Source organism: Oncorhynchus masou, chromosome 29 (genome assembly GCF_036934945.1).
Source record: "Oncorhynchus masou masou isolate Uvic2021 chromosome 29, UVic_Omas_1.1, whole genome shotgun sequence".
NCBI classification, from domain to species: Eukaryota; Metazoa; Chordata; class Actinopteri; order Salmoniformes; family Salmonidae; genus Oncorhynchus; species Oncorhynchus masou.
This window is the reverse complement of record NC_088240.1, coordinates 59,744,628-59,758,100: the sequence shown is the minus strand read 5'-3', so window position 1 is coordinate 59,758,100 and position 13,473 is coordinate 59,744,628. Positions and strand designations below refer to the sequence as shown.

The following is a 13,473-nucleotide window of genomic DNA, read 5'->3' as shown; positions in this document are numbered from 1 at the left end:
GGCTGCGCTAAATGGGCAGGAGACTCCGGCAACGCTGTAGAGGCGGAAGGCTCTGGCAGAGCTAAACAGGCGGGAGACTCCGGCAGCGCAGGAGAGGAGGAAGGCTCCAACAGCGCTGAACAGGCGGGAGGCTCCGGCAGCGCAGGAGAGGCGAGGCGCACTGTAGGCCTGATGCGTGGTGCTGGCACTGATGGTACTGGGCCGAGGACACGCACAGGAAGCCTGGTGCGGGGAGCTGCCACTGGAGGGCTGGTGTGTGGAGGTGGCACAGGATGGGCTAGACCGTGAAGGCGTACTGGAGATCTTGAGAGCAGTGTTGGCACAGGATGTGCAAGGCTAGGGATGTGCACAGGAGGCCTGGTGCGTGAGGCTGGCACCAACTTCACCAGCCGACTAACACGCACCTCAGGACGAGTATGGAGCGCTGACCCAGGTGCCATCAAATCCCTGACACGTTCCGTCGGGCGAATTCCATGCAAAAAGCAACTCCCTCATTTCTCTCTCCTCCAATTTCCCCATTAACTCCTTCACAGTCTCTGCTTCGCTCACTTCCAACACCGGTTCTGGTCTCCTCCTTGGCTCCTCACGATAAACAGGGAGAGTGGGCTCAGGTCTGACTCCTGACTCTGCCACACTCTCCCTGAGCCCCCTCCCAAGAAATTTTTGGGGCTGACTCTCAGGCTTCCATCCGCGTCGCCGCGCTGCCTCCTGTTCTTCTTTGGGGCGGCGATATTCTCCAGGCTGATCCCAGGGTCCTTCTCCGAATAATTTCTCCTCCCAAGTCCAGAAGTCCTGTGATCGCTGTTGCTGCCTTTGTTGCTTCTCCTGTGGCTCCTGCCCGTTGACACGTTGCTTGGTCCGTTTGTGGTGGGTGATTCTGTAACGGCTTTCTTCTACCTCCTTCTCTGACGAAGGGGTGGAACAAGGATCGGACCAAAATGCAACGTGGTTCGTTCGATACATCTTTAATAATGAAGAACACGAACAATACAAAACAACAAACGTCGAAAACCGAAACAGCCCTGACTGGTGCAACAAACACAGAGACAGGAACAATCACCCACAAACACACAGTGAAACCCAGGCTACCTAAATATGGTTCCCAATCAGAGACAACGATAATCACCTGACTCTGATTGAGAACCGCCTCAGGCAGCCATAGACTAATCTGTACACCCCACACAACCCCAAGACGAAACACACTACAAACAAACCCATGTCACACCCTGGCCTGACCCAATAAATGAAGATAACATAATAAATATAGACCAGGTCGTGACAGCGCTCAGTAGGACAGGTAGCAGGTTCCTTCTCCAGGGCCTGGTGAATGTTCACAACTACGTCCAGGAGCACAGGGTCAAGACTTGAGAGGGCGGAACTATGGGTATACTCAGGACAGGGACATCTCTCGAGTCGTAGAGACTGAACAGGACATCGGCTTTGTCAGATTAAAACCCAATCTATTTCTCCTATTTCTCCGGGGGAGGACAAACGGCCATCGCTGACCTGGGTGGAATGCTGGATGGGCTGGGGTGCTGGCTCACTGGGTTGACTTGTGGCAGAGAAACCTCCGCTCGTTGGAGGTGATGTCCCTTGGGTTATATCGAGACATTGAAGAACAGGGAGGACCTCATACATAGACATTCCCAGTTGCGCCAGCTCATTGTGGCATTGGAGAAGTAGGTGTCCCTGTTCGCCTGGGAGATGTTTTGAGTCTCTAGTGCTTCCATTTGCAGAGGCAGTATTCTGTAACAATGACGCTAGGAGTCAGGAAGCAGGTGCAGTTGGTGAGTATAGTAATAAAGAACATGGAGCGATACAAAACAAGAGAAGCATCTGGACATAAACACAGAACCAATACTGTCTGAAGAGTAATGTTAGGAAGTGCTAGATAAAACTGTGTGTGTGTGGATGGAACACTGTGTTCTGTACATTTTGTTCTACATTTCGGGTAGTGCTTCATGCCCAGAGCTGAGAGTAGTGACATGGCTCCCCGTCGCCACCTGGTGGTGTATTGTGGAAATGCATCTACCCTGAGCCCTCACGGCTAAAATGTAGTTACTGTACATACATACATACATACATACATACATACATACATACATACATACATACATACATACATACATACATACATAAAAAGGCAGGCAGGCGGGCAGGCACACACAAACACGCACACATGTGCACACACACATACAGTATGTTTTACATTTACTCATGTTCCTAGTCCCAGGAATTAGGTGACGTATAATGATTACTGCTATGTTGTTGGACTTTACTTGTCTACATATGGAGAGAAAAGCATTGTTCCATAATCATTGATTTGTGAACATTTACTCACTAAGCCTGATATGATACTCTCCATACTAATAATGTCACCCCAACACCCTTCCTTCAATTACTTTAGACTTTTCCTTAAAGATGCAATCAGCAGTTGCTACATTTTTGGGCTTCTAAATTAATATGTACCTACTGATTCTTTAAGAATATCACTTATAAATGCCTCATGAGCTTAGTTCAACCGTCGAAATATAAGCTTAGTTTGTAAACAAAGTAAATGTAAACAAACACTATATAGCCGCAAAACATGGTTAAAAGTAAACTCTGTCTATGATTTTTAGAGTGGTTACATTTCTCCAGCCCCACAGCTTTTTAGCGAAACAGGGACAGGGGAAGTGCTTTGTTATTGTTTCAACTGCTGATTGCCACTTTAAATTGAGATGTACCAGGAAGTAACCGACTGTCAAGGTGTATCACACTTCATAGATGCAAGATGATTTCTGACTTCTTTTTAGCCAACATTCACATACAATAGCCCCTTAAACAACCATTAAAAAGAGCATTCGGTGTTTCTTCTCCTCAAATTTCCTAGCCCACCACAATTGATTTTGTTTGGTAGCCTCGTACAGATACACCGGTTTCAACTGGTTTCATGCCCCATATGTAATAACATAAAGGGTAAATCAATTCTGAGTCAAGGAGCAAAGGTTAAACAGGACAAGGTAAATCAATACATTCTTATCCATGAAGTCAAACACACAAAAAACAACTATTGTGAAATATTAACGTTTAGACTTCCTGAGTCATCTAGTGGCCATGAAAGGCAATGCACAAAGGATGTACTAACACATGTCAGAGCCTTCCTATGTTCCTTGTTATCACAGATCTAAATTGTTTGGATTGGTCAAAGCCTTGCCTCCACCAATCCAATCACTTAAAGATCAGCGATTACTTCAAGGAAGGGAAGAAGGAATGATGCATTGTAAATCGAATGGAATAGGACACATGTGAGGTTGAGCACAAGGTAAAGGAAAACCCAATGCTGTTTCTTTCACCTCCAGATGGCCGGTGCTGTCAGATCAGTCTGGCCTCTTAGGATTGATTGAGGATGGAGCGAAGTGGAGGGTAATGGTCTATGGTCTATAAGGAGAAAATGCATGAAATAGAAGGCCCATATAGCCTACAATACATAGCTGAGGCTACATTCCTACAATATTAGTGAGTTTGATCATTCCTTGACTAGAACTAGGTACAGGGTGACGCACCTTTGGATTGAATCCCAGCCTAAGTCTATAATAATTGCCGGAGTTGATTTGCTGTGCCAGTAGACTTCCTGTTGAATAATGCAGATGGAACTTTAATGTAGAAGGACACAACCATTCAGCAGACAGAGGCATGATGATCAGGTGCAGCAAACATTAACAACACACTGTGAGTGGAGGGGATCGGTGAGTTTTGGTCCTGTACAACAGGCACTGGTTTACAGTGAACAACCTTGTTTCCTAATGAATAGGACCCAGATAAATATTTGGATAAATCCATCTGAGGAAATCCAATCCCGGGCAGCCATGATCAGTGGCTGCTGTTCAAACAGGAAACATCCATCAGCAGTCAAGCCTATAGAGTGTGTGTGTGTGTGTGTGTGTGTGTGTGTGTGTGTGTGTGTGTGTGTGTGTGTGTGTGTGTGTGTGTGTGTGTGTGTGTGTGTGTGTGTGTGTGTGTGTGTGTGTGTGTGTGTGTGTGTGTGTGTGTGTGTGTGTGCGTGTGTGTTTATGTGTGTGTGTGTGTGTGTGTGTGTGTGTGTGTGTGTGTGTGTGTGTGTGTGTGTGTGTGTGTGTGGATGCCTCTCTCATACAAGCCCATATATTATTGAAGTTAATCTTAGAGGTATACAGCCCCTCATTTAGTGGAACTCTACATGGTCATCAAAACCGGCATAATGAGAACTACAGGCATGCTGACATCACACCGACGTGTAGTAGAATCAAGATTATCGTCAAGGCTGCCAGTATTACATTGGCCAAACACCACCAATGCATTTAGGATTGAGGCTATATTTACCATGGTTATGAGTGGTGTACGCAAAACTATATAACACTTTTTTTTGTAATTAAATAAAGTCAGATAATAAATAATGAAACTTTGTAAATCTGTTTTCAAAGAGTTTATAAAAATCGGGCAGAAACATATTTCCTTTAAATATCTGGTTGTCTTGTGCTCAGTAGTCAATGAAACCATATAGGTTATCAAAGCTTTATGATATCTGTCTCCATCTACATTACACTGACAAGCCCTCCTCAGGTTGCCAACCAACCAGAACTTGGAATCCAGCTCTCCAAGGAGGTGAACAGGTAAGGATTGGAGTTTGCAGTGTACAAATGCACTAAAATGAAATTAGGTAGAAGATAAAGAAAGAAACAAGAAAGACATGATAAAGTGTTGTCACTCAACACTTTTCAAATGTATCTGGAGTCCATGAAGTACTCTACTCTTTAGTCCCCCGACCCTAAACAGAACTATAAGTGTATCGATGTACATGTTGCGATGGTACGACTTCATTTGGTAGCAGTAGTCTGCCCTGAACGTTCAGACAGAATTGTGCCACATTTTATAAAGAGATGATCTTGCTTGTAGTCTACCACATGACAACGTGTGACAGAAATGAACGACCAACGAGGAGGAAGATTAAGCCCTGTGTACTGACCTACTGAACAGGAGCGTCATTGGGCTTTGGGCCTGACTTCTCATAATGTTGGCCAAATGGGACCTATACTCTAATCAGTATCTGAGTGTATCTAAACATGGCACCAGTGTGGAGCCACCGCCCCCTGGGTTAGGGTTACAGCGTCCAGTCTAGCGGTGCCAGTCGACAATGGCCCACTACCTCTGGAAAAGAGCCCTGCTGAAAAATACATGAGGAAACCCACACCTGTTTCCAGGTAACCGATGCAGCTTGAATCCAGAACCGTGACGGTGTGTGTGTCGGTGTGTGTTTGTGTGTGTGATTGCGTACATGCACGGGGTTGTGTGTGTGTGTGTGTGTGTGTGCTCACATCGGCAACTGTTTGATTCCTCTAGCAGATCAGATGCTTCATAGGGATGTTACCAGCAACCTGTGTTCCTGACAAGAGACATTGACATTCTAACAACATGAAACAGCACAGGCCTACAACACTGTAGACAGGCCTAGGGTGAGTCAGGTCAAAATTTCCGTCGAGGCTGAGTCGTTGTCTAAGAGCTGGAAGTGTACGAATGGGAAAAGGGCATTAGCCAAACTGAGAAGACCTGCAGAGGGGACTTTGGTGGAGGGTGGTCTGCCTCACGAAGCTGTGAGGCCGTACTGAGAGTTGTTCCAACAGTTCTAGAGGTCCTGTAGGGTGAACAAGCATGAATCCCATATGGAACGTGTACAAGAGCAAAGTGCTGAAGACCCTGAACCCGGACCTAGAGGAGTACACGGAGGAAGAGGTAGGAAATGAAAAGCTTATCTCTCATCTGCAGATGTCCCCTGCAGATGTCTTGCTCTCCCTGATTTGAGTTTGTGTTCCACAAATTCAAGTTCATGTTTGTCAGGTGTGGGCACTGATGTCAGATCAGGTAAAGAGAAAGCAAGCAGGTAAGAGCGCCGATCTGGGATCAATTCCCCATCGCCACTAATGTAGTCTTATTCACTTGGGATCTAAAAGGTACAACTAATCCTAAATCAGCACTCCTACTCTGAGACGCTTGATACACTCAACCTCTCATTTAGGATCGCCGTGGGTTCTCACAGCGACAGATCTGTTGGTTTGCTTATCCATTGTTGTTGTAGTTTTATTCATTGTTGTCGAAGGCTTATTTCTGCTGGAGCTTTGAGGAAACTGCCGAGCAGTTCCTCTTGTGCTTTGTTATAGTTTTGGCTAAAACACGCTAATCACTGTAGCATAGGCTTTCAATTGCAAAACCGAAACCCAACTCGTTGCTATAGTACTCTGTCTGCAGTAGCTACTGGTTTATTCATATGAACATTCACCCAACCCTCATACTGTAACCTATGTTAGCTAATATGATGGACAAGCTATGAGTGCTGTCAGACATACTATCAGTGATGCCCGATATTGAATGGTTTGTAAAAAATCCAAGGGTCTTTCGATGATTGAGTTCACAGGATTTTTTTTCTTGTCTCTCGACACCCCTGATGTGTCCGGGATTGGAACGTGCTGTAGGAACAAGGACGACCCAGTTCTTCGGAACATCGGAAACCTGATCTCGAACTGGAGCTGCGTACACAGATTAGATGGCATTCCAGTGACAGGGGACGAGACGGATACAGACAGAATGTCCTGTGTTCAAGCCCCCGTTTTCAAGTCTCAGAGTAGGAGTGCTGATCTAGGATCAGTTTTGCCTATTAGATAATAATGAATAATGTTATATGGATAGGAGTGGGGGCTGATCCTAGATCACCCCCTGAGACGCTGAGGTCTGTTCAGACCAACCTCCCTCCCTGTGTCCTTGACATGGTGACAGGGCCTATGTGAACGATACTGCATTAGAATGATGTTTGAATACATAATTTCCTTAGAGATCTTTGAGTTATGGGGGGACTTTAGCTGTCATCGTTCTTACTGTATGTCTGAGACAAGCAAAGTATATTTACCCTCTTGGAAATGACCTCTGTGGTAGTTTTTTTCTATTCTTCAAGTGGATGCAGAAATAAAGTAGGCTGTATACTCTCCCTCAGTTTATTATCTTTGGCATAATGGATTAAAAGGGATCCACAAGGATAACTCCAATCTGACTTCCTCAATAGAGTAAATAATGCTGCTACAAATGAAGATTTTGCTGTTGATGTGGATTATGTGGGCACTGTCCAGCATTTTCAATGACAGACTTTTCCTTGACATGTTCTGTGTATTTATTTTTCTGGAAAGTGCTTGTAGTGTCTATATTAACGCACTAGAGGGCAACCACTACCAATAAATCGAATGCACTGAAAAGCAGGGTAGCCGAGTACAGCATGTGTTTTTACTCAGAACTCAGTACTGCTGTGCTGAGGCTGACAATATAAATGCGTGATGGTCATTGCTGGGCTTGTGTTCCCAGGTCAATAATGCAGAGATTGACATGAGCCCTGTCCAGGAGGATGAGGGACCCAACTCAGTGTCTCAGCTGGCCAAGAGAGTAAGCACACACACACACACACACACACACACACACACACACACACACACACACACACACACACACACACACACACACACACACACACACACACACACACACACACAAACACACACACACAGCATGGAACTTAATGCAGACTTTACACGTTCATCAAACATGAATCACATTCCGAAGGATTGGCATTAGACAGTGCTCCAGTGCACACACACACACACCTTTGACACTGTGTGTGTGTGTGTGTGTGTGTGTGTGTGTGTGTGTGTGTGTGTGTGTGTGTGTGTGTGTGTGTATGTGTGTTCAGATGCAGGGTGCCGGGGCTAAAGGCTGGAACAGGATGTCAGCACTCTTCAACAAAGAGGATGAGCACCAGCTCTTGGAGGAGACTGAGAGCCCGCCTGTCCCAGACCAGTCAGTGGGACTCTACTCTTCTACACAGCTCTCTATTCCCCCCTCCTCTTCCTCCTCCTCCTACTGAACATGGGAATATTAGCCATGTCTGATGAACTAATGCTTAATTCAATAAGCACATAAATAATGCCATTTATATGAATTGAGTTAAACATATAATGATACACAAAATGAAGGTCCCCCTTCCCTTCCTTGTATCCCCAGTCCACTAGCAGTGATGCCTGAGGAGCCGCAGAGACCGGCCAGACCCTCAGGATTCTGGGGTAGCTTCGCCACCAACTGGAAACAAATGGCCACCACGAAACAGGCTGAAGCCGCAGCAAACGAGACGGGCACGGTGGGGGAGGGTCAGGAGGCGGTGGGAGAGGGAGCTGGTGAGGGAGGAGGGGGGGAGAGTTACCAGGAGGAGAACGTGGAGGGAGAGCAGAGTCAAGATGGAGGAGGAGGGAGCAACAATAGCTTCTCCAAATATGCCATGCTGGGAGGAGGGAGCGAGAACACACCCTTCAAGTGGAACTTTGTCACAGGCAAGCTGGCTGAGTTGAAGACCAAGAGCATGCCTGGCCAGCAAGACTAACAAGCCAGCTGTAACGGGGTGGGATGGGGCAGGGATTGAGTGGGGTCGGGGGGGGTGAGGGGGTACATGGGGCAGAATGCCCTCCTAGTCTAGCCTGGTCCCAGATTGGTTGATGCTGTCTTGCAATCTTTGCACGACAGTGACCATAGGAGTTGGGAAAACAGATCTGGGACCAGGCTACTCGTAACCCGTTATCATCTTCATTCTACTTGCTCTGGTGTAGATTGTACCCACCACACCAACACCAGTAGCAAGGATGCCAATCTGTTGCTGCTGTAGCTGACGTGTCTCTTGGCAAGATAGTGATAAAGCCAGTTAGTTTAAGCAGAAACAGACTGGCATTCAGGCTAACCTGAGCCACATAAAATCTTTCCCAATCCCAAAATTAACTTTAAGGGAGTGTATAGGGAATAGGGACTAGGGGTTGATTTGAATTTTAGCACCTCCCTTTCCATACCTTCTCAATAGTGTTGAACTGTACAGCATATGAACCAGCGCTGGCAACCACAGATGGCATTTAAGTTCATGTCATAGGACTCATACCTGAAAATGACACCAACTGACAGGCTGGATTCGATCAATTAACCAACAAAGATTAGGAGATTACAGATTACAGAGGGGTAGTGGGATTAGGTGTTGGGTAATGGCACCAATTTGGAAAGGGATTTCATAGCTGATAAGATTTTGCTTTCACTGTAAAACCATTTTGCAATGTATATAGGAAATATTTCATGTTTTCTTGTGAAGTTAAGAATGGGGGAAATAGGATGTGCAAAATTGAATGATTGGGATTGCATGGCCTTTCAGGACATACTATTTATCTAACTGTTTTGGCTGACTGGTTCGTGGTGGTCATAATATATAATAATATAATATATAATATATATCCCATTTAGCAGACGCTTTTGTCCAAAGCGACTTACAAGTCGGCTGGGGCCACTACTTTTACATATGGGTGGCCCCAGTGGGCTTGAGTGTCTTGAGTGTCTTGGGTGTCTTGAGTGTCTTGGGTTTAATTTATTTGGGCGTGAGACTGGTAACTTCTTCTATTGGCCCTACAAAACACAGTTGCAGTGTGACCCTACTGCAGTCATTTTGTGACACTTGTCTGTAAGAAGGTCATGTGTCCAAATTTCTATTTTCTGTCTGTCTTTTCTGTTTTCAATACGCTTTTTCAAATGTTTTGTTCTGATGTGTTGCTACCTCTTGTGCTCAAATAAACACTATTGCACTGATAATTCACCATAAAGAATGACAGGTCAGTGAGGCAGAGCACATGCAAGGGCGTAGGTCTGACTTCAACATTGGGTTGGGACAATATCGCCTCTTGTTTAACATTGACCTTGTAAGATACACACTTGCACGTGTGCCCAAAGTACATAAGAGCCAATACACACGTGACAACATGACAGAGGACGTAGACAAATGACAGCCAGACCTTTCTACCAATCGCAGTCGTGACAGGAGGAGGGCGTTTGCAGCTGGGAGGGTCATTAACCTATGTGTGAACTCCTATACGTGCTAAGAACACATGAGGTCTATGGGACTAGCGTGGGAAGATCTAAGACACCCCTTGAGACTTGTTGTCATGTGTGCATGTCTGTGTGAACCTGGTCATGCTGTGCGTCTGTCTGTCTGTCAGTCATCATGGCCTGGTTACTATGGCACGGGTCCAACCGTTGTCTCATACCGCTCACCCTCAGGGTCAGTGAAGTCACAACCTTTCTTGTTGTTGGACAGAAGATAAGTGGGGGATATGAGAGGAGAGCATGGGGTTAGTTTGAAGAGTTTACAAGGTTGCGCTTTATAGGGAAGTCTTCTGCAGTCAACAGCAGGGGGCGATCTTTGCCAAGTCATAGGTCAACTTCACAGTGAGTATGGTACTACTGGAAAGTACTCAGGATGGTACTACTGGAAAGTACTCAGGATGGTTCTCACTTACAGTCATCTGTTATACAACAGTATATCTCTCAATTACTCTTTATTTAACATCATGTAGGTTCTCTCCCTCTATCACACATATGTGAGCACATAGACCCGTATAGCTAACCTTGTGGGACACACAATTCAGTTCCATTCAAAATCCTATTTTGCCTAACCCCTAAACCTAACCTTAACCCGAAAACCTAACCCTAACCCTAGCGCCTAACCCAGACAGACACAGACAGACAGACAGACAGACAGAGACAGGCAGGCAGGCAGACAGACAGAGACAGGCAGGCAGACAGACAGACAGACAGACAGACAGACAGACAGACAGACAGACAGACAGACAGACAGACAGACAGACAGACAGACAGACTTCTCCCTTCCTCTCTCTGTCTTTTTCTTTCCCCTCTTTTATTTCCTCTCTCAGCATTCTGTTTCCTCCATATCCTCTCTGTCAGCTCTCAATCCCATTTCCTGTCTAACCAACACACGTCCTGCCTCAAAACATTAGTTAGTTATGCTGAAAACACTTCAATCCACAGGCAAAGTAGAAGTAATGGTAACTTCCAACTGGAGATTTGATTTTGAACCATCAGTGAGTTGGCTGAGTTGTGTCCCAAATGCCACCCTATTCCCTCTATTGTGCATTATTCTTTTTACCAGAGACCTATCCCACTGGGCACACACTGGTTGAATCAATGTGGTTTCAACATTGTAATGGTAAACCAACGTGGAATAGTTGTTGAACTGACGTCTGTGCCCTGTGTGATGGGCCCTGGTCAAAAGTAGTGCACTCTATAGGGACTGCCACATCCTAAATCAACCCTCTAGTTATTTCCCCTATGGACTTCACTCTATTTCTCGACAGTGAAGAGAATCCATTTATATTGATCCCCTTTCGTCACTGGGCTATACGACACTCCCTCTGTAGTGTGCTGCAGTGTGACAGCTGACAGAGAAAGGGTGATGCCACAGCTGTCAGCCTATGTTTGAACCACAACAAGGCATTCCCCTTCCCACCCCTCATGCCCCCTCCCTTCCCCTCATGCCTCCTTCCCTCCCTTTCATACCCCCTACCTTCCCCTCATGCCTCCTTCCCTCCCCTTCATGCCCCCTATCCCTCCCCTTCATGCCCCCTTCCCTCCCCTCCAATGACTATTCCAGATGCAGACCATAGGCCTATCTGATGTTGAAACTAACGAGAACACAACCTAGTAACGGCTTTGCACTCTCTGACACTAAACACGGCAGGATGCAGCCATTCTGTGGCCATGGAGTTTGTAGAGCATGAGGGAATCACCAAGTGCACATTGACAGACCGCGTTCACAGTTTGAACAGAGAGTACTCTTCCGTGAGGGCAGATGAGGGCACACAGAGACACAACGAGGTTGAGGCCAGATCTCCGGTGTGCGGAAGTTTACTGGATGTCTAGGCTCCAAATATGTGTCAGTGAGCATTGGGTCACATGGGCATGTTTAGTCCCTCAATTGGATAAAGTGTGTAATGTGCATCAAAGACAAGTCAACAGTGATTTTATACAATACACACTGTACACAAGAATAGTGGTCCCTGAATTGTAGTGCATGTTCAAGTGAAGGGTTAATCATTTACTTATTTGAGAAATTGTAAAGAGAGAGAGTGAGAGAGAGAGTGAGAGAGAGCAACAGCAACAGCAACCGCAACAGCGACTGAGATAGACTGCGAGAAAGAGACAGAGACACAGAGGAAGTGACAGAAAGAAAGAGATTTAAAAAAAGAGCAAGTCCAATCAGAAGGGTGTTGAAGGTTGTAACAGAGTGAGCCACAACAACCCCAACCCCTGTATTAGGATGTTTAGGTTGAAGTACTCAATCTTATCTTGACATAACTTGACTCCCAGATGCCCAGGGATACAGGTTGTCTTGTCTGGCGCCCTGCCCTGTTGAGAGATGTACATCCCCGTTTAAATACGTAACTCAAACCACACAGTCTTTTCATAGGGGTGTATGGAGACACTTGAAAATCCTCTGTATCTCTCTTCACTCTCTTTCTCGCTCCGACTGTCTCGCTCTTTCTCTCTGGAAACCTGACCCTACCAACTCTGCGTCCTGTTCCAAACGGCCCATGTATGTTCTGTACCCTTGTGTTTCCTGCTCTGCTCTGTCTGTTCCACCCATGCCTGCAGGTGTGTCTATACCGCTACCTCCCTCCCTACTACATTCCAAGACATGATCTCAGATCAGCAGAGGCTGGGTCTTTCTCCCCCCCCCCCCCCGTTTTTAACCGCTGAATGACTGAACGATGACGACTGAATAGTAACACTCCTGTGCACAACACTGCCTGAGTTCTTCCGTGAAGTAAGGACAGCCAACAAAGCAGGCCACAAACGGCTGTCTGAGCATTTGTTAATTGTTGCACCAAGCCCACACTGTTTGACCACTCTTTCCTGGATCAGGAGAAGAAGGGAGCCGATAGTTTTGAAGTTTAATGAGCAAAGGGATTCTTTCTCACCCCCCAAAAAAATGCCCTATTGTGGTGAGGATCCCTTTGTAATTATCGTGATGTGCAAAATTACACCTTGTTAATCATAGCATCAATCGAATGAGAAGAAATGTGAATGTAATTATTAATCTAATGCTACTAACCTTAGTTGCATTTAACTAAGTACAGTTTTTAATGCTACTGGCACATACACCAATGCAGTAGACACAATGCATGTTTGAGATGAACAAAATTGCAATCAGACTGAGCATAATCACTGGTCCACAAATCACTTTGCATCCCAAATAACTGCTGATTATGTGATGAAGATTAGTAATACTGTGCCTCACCGTGCTCAAACTGATCCACTCAAAAACAATGGCAGACAAATGAAGAGGATATTACCCAGAAGCCCTTTTTATTGGTCAGCTATTTAAATCCATCATACAAACAGGATGAGCTCAGCAGGGGACTCTTCCGTCTGTGGCCATTTTTAGAACATATTTCAAAGTGATTGGTTTGAATCAAATTGCTATGTGATTATAGCTGTAAGTTGACGTTGCCTTTTCATCCTGTCCAGCCTGTAAGTCGTCCTGGTCAGTTTGAGTCGCACCTCAAACATAGGCAACCGGGCTGTCTGTTTTAGCCCCGACAA

The 13,473-nt window shown here is 45.7% G+C and overlaps 1 protein-coding gene across 1 annotated transcript; it reads left to right on the top strand.

Annotated features, from left to right (window-relative positions):
• The first annotated feature begins 5,667 nt into the window (after nucleotides 1–5,667).
• LOC135519663 (uncharacterized protein C1orf232) lies at nucleotides 5,668–8,428 on the top strand. The gene is made up of 4 exons (XM_064944906.1): nucleotides 5,668–5,748; nucleotides 7,363–7,440; nucleotides 7,745–7,851; nucleotides 8,056–8,428. The coding sequence occupies exons 1-4, from the start codon at nucleotides 5,668–5,670 to the stop codon at nucleotides 8,426–8,428; spliced, it is 639 nt and encodes a 212-aa protein (XP_064800978.1).
• Nucleotides 8,429–13,473: the final 5,045 nt, after the last annotated feature.

Coding starts and splice junctions, on each gene's coding strand:
- LOC135519663 (XM_064944906.1), top strand. CDS start 5,668: ATGAATCCCATATGGAACGTGTACAAGAGCAAAGTGCTGAAGACCCTG. Junction 5,749..7,362: donor AGGAGTACACGGAGGAAGAG/GTAGGAAATGAA, acceptor TTGTGTTCCCAG/GTCAATAATGCAGAGATTGA. Junction 7,441..7,744: donor TGTCTCAGCTGGCCAAGAGA/GTAAGCACACAC, acceptor ATGTGTGTTCAG/ATGCAGGGTGCCGGGGCTAA.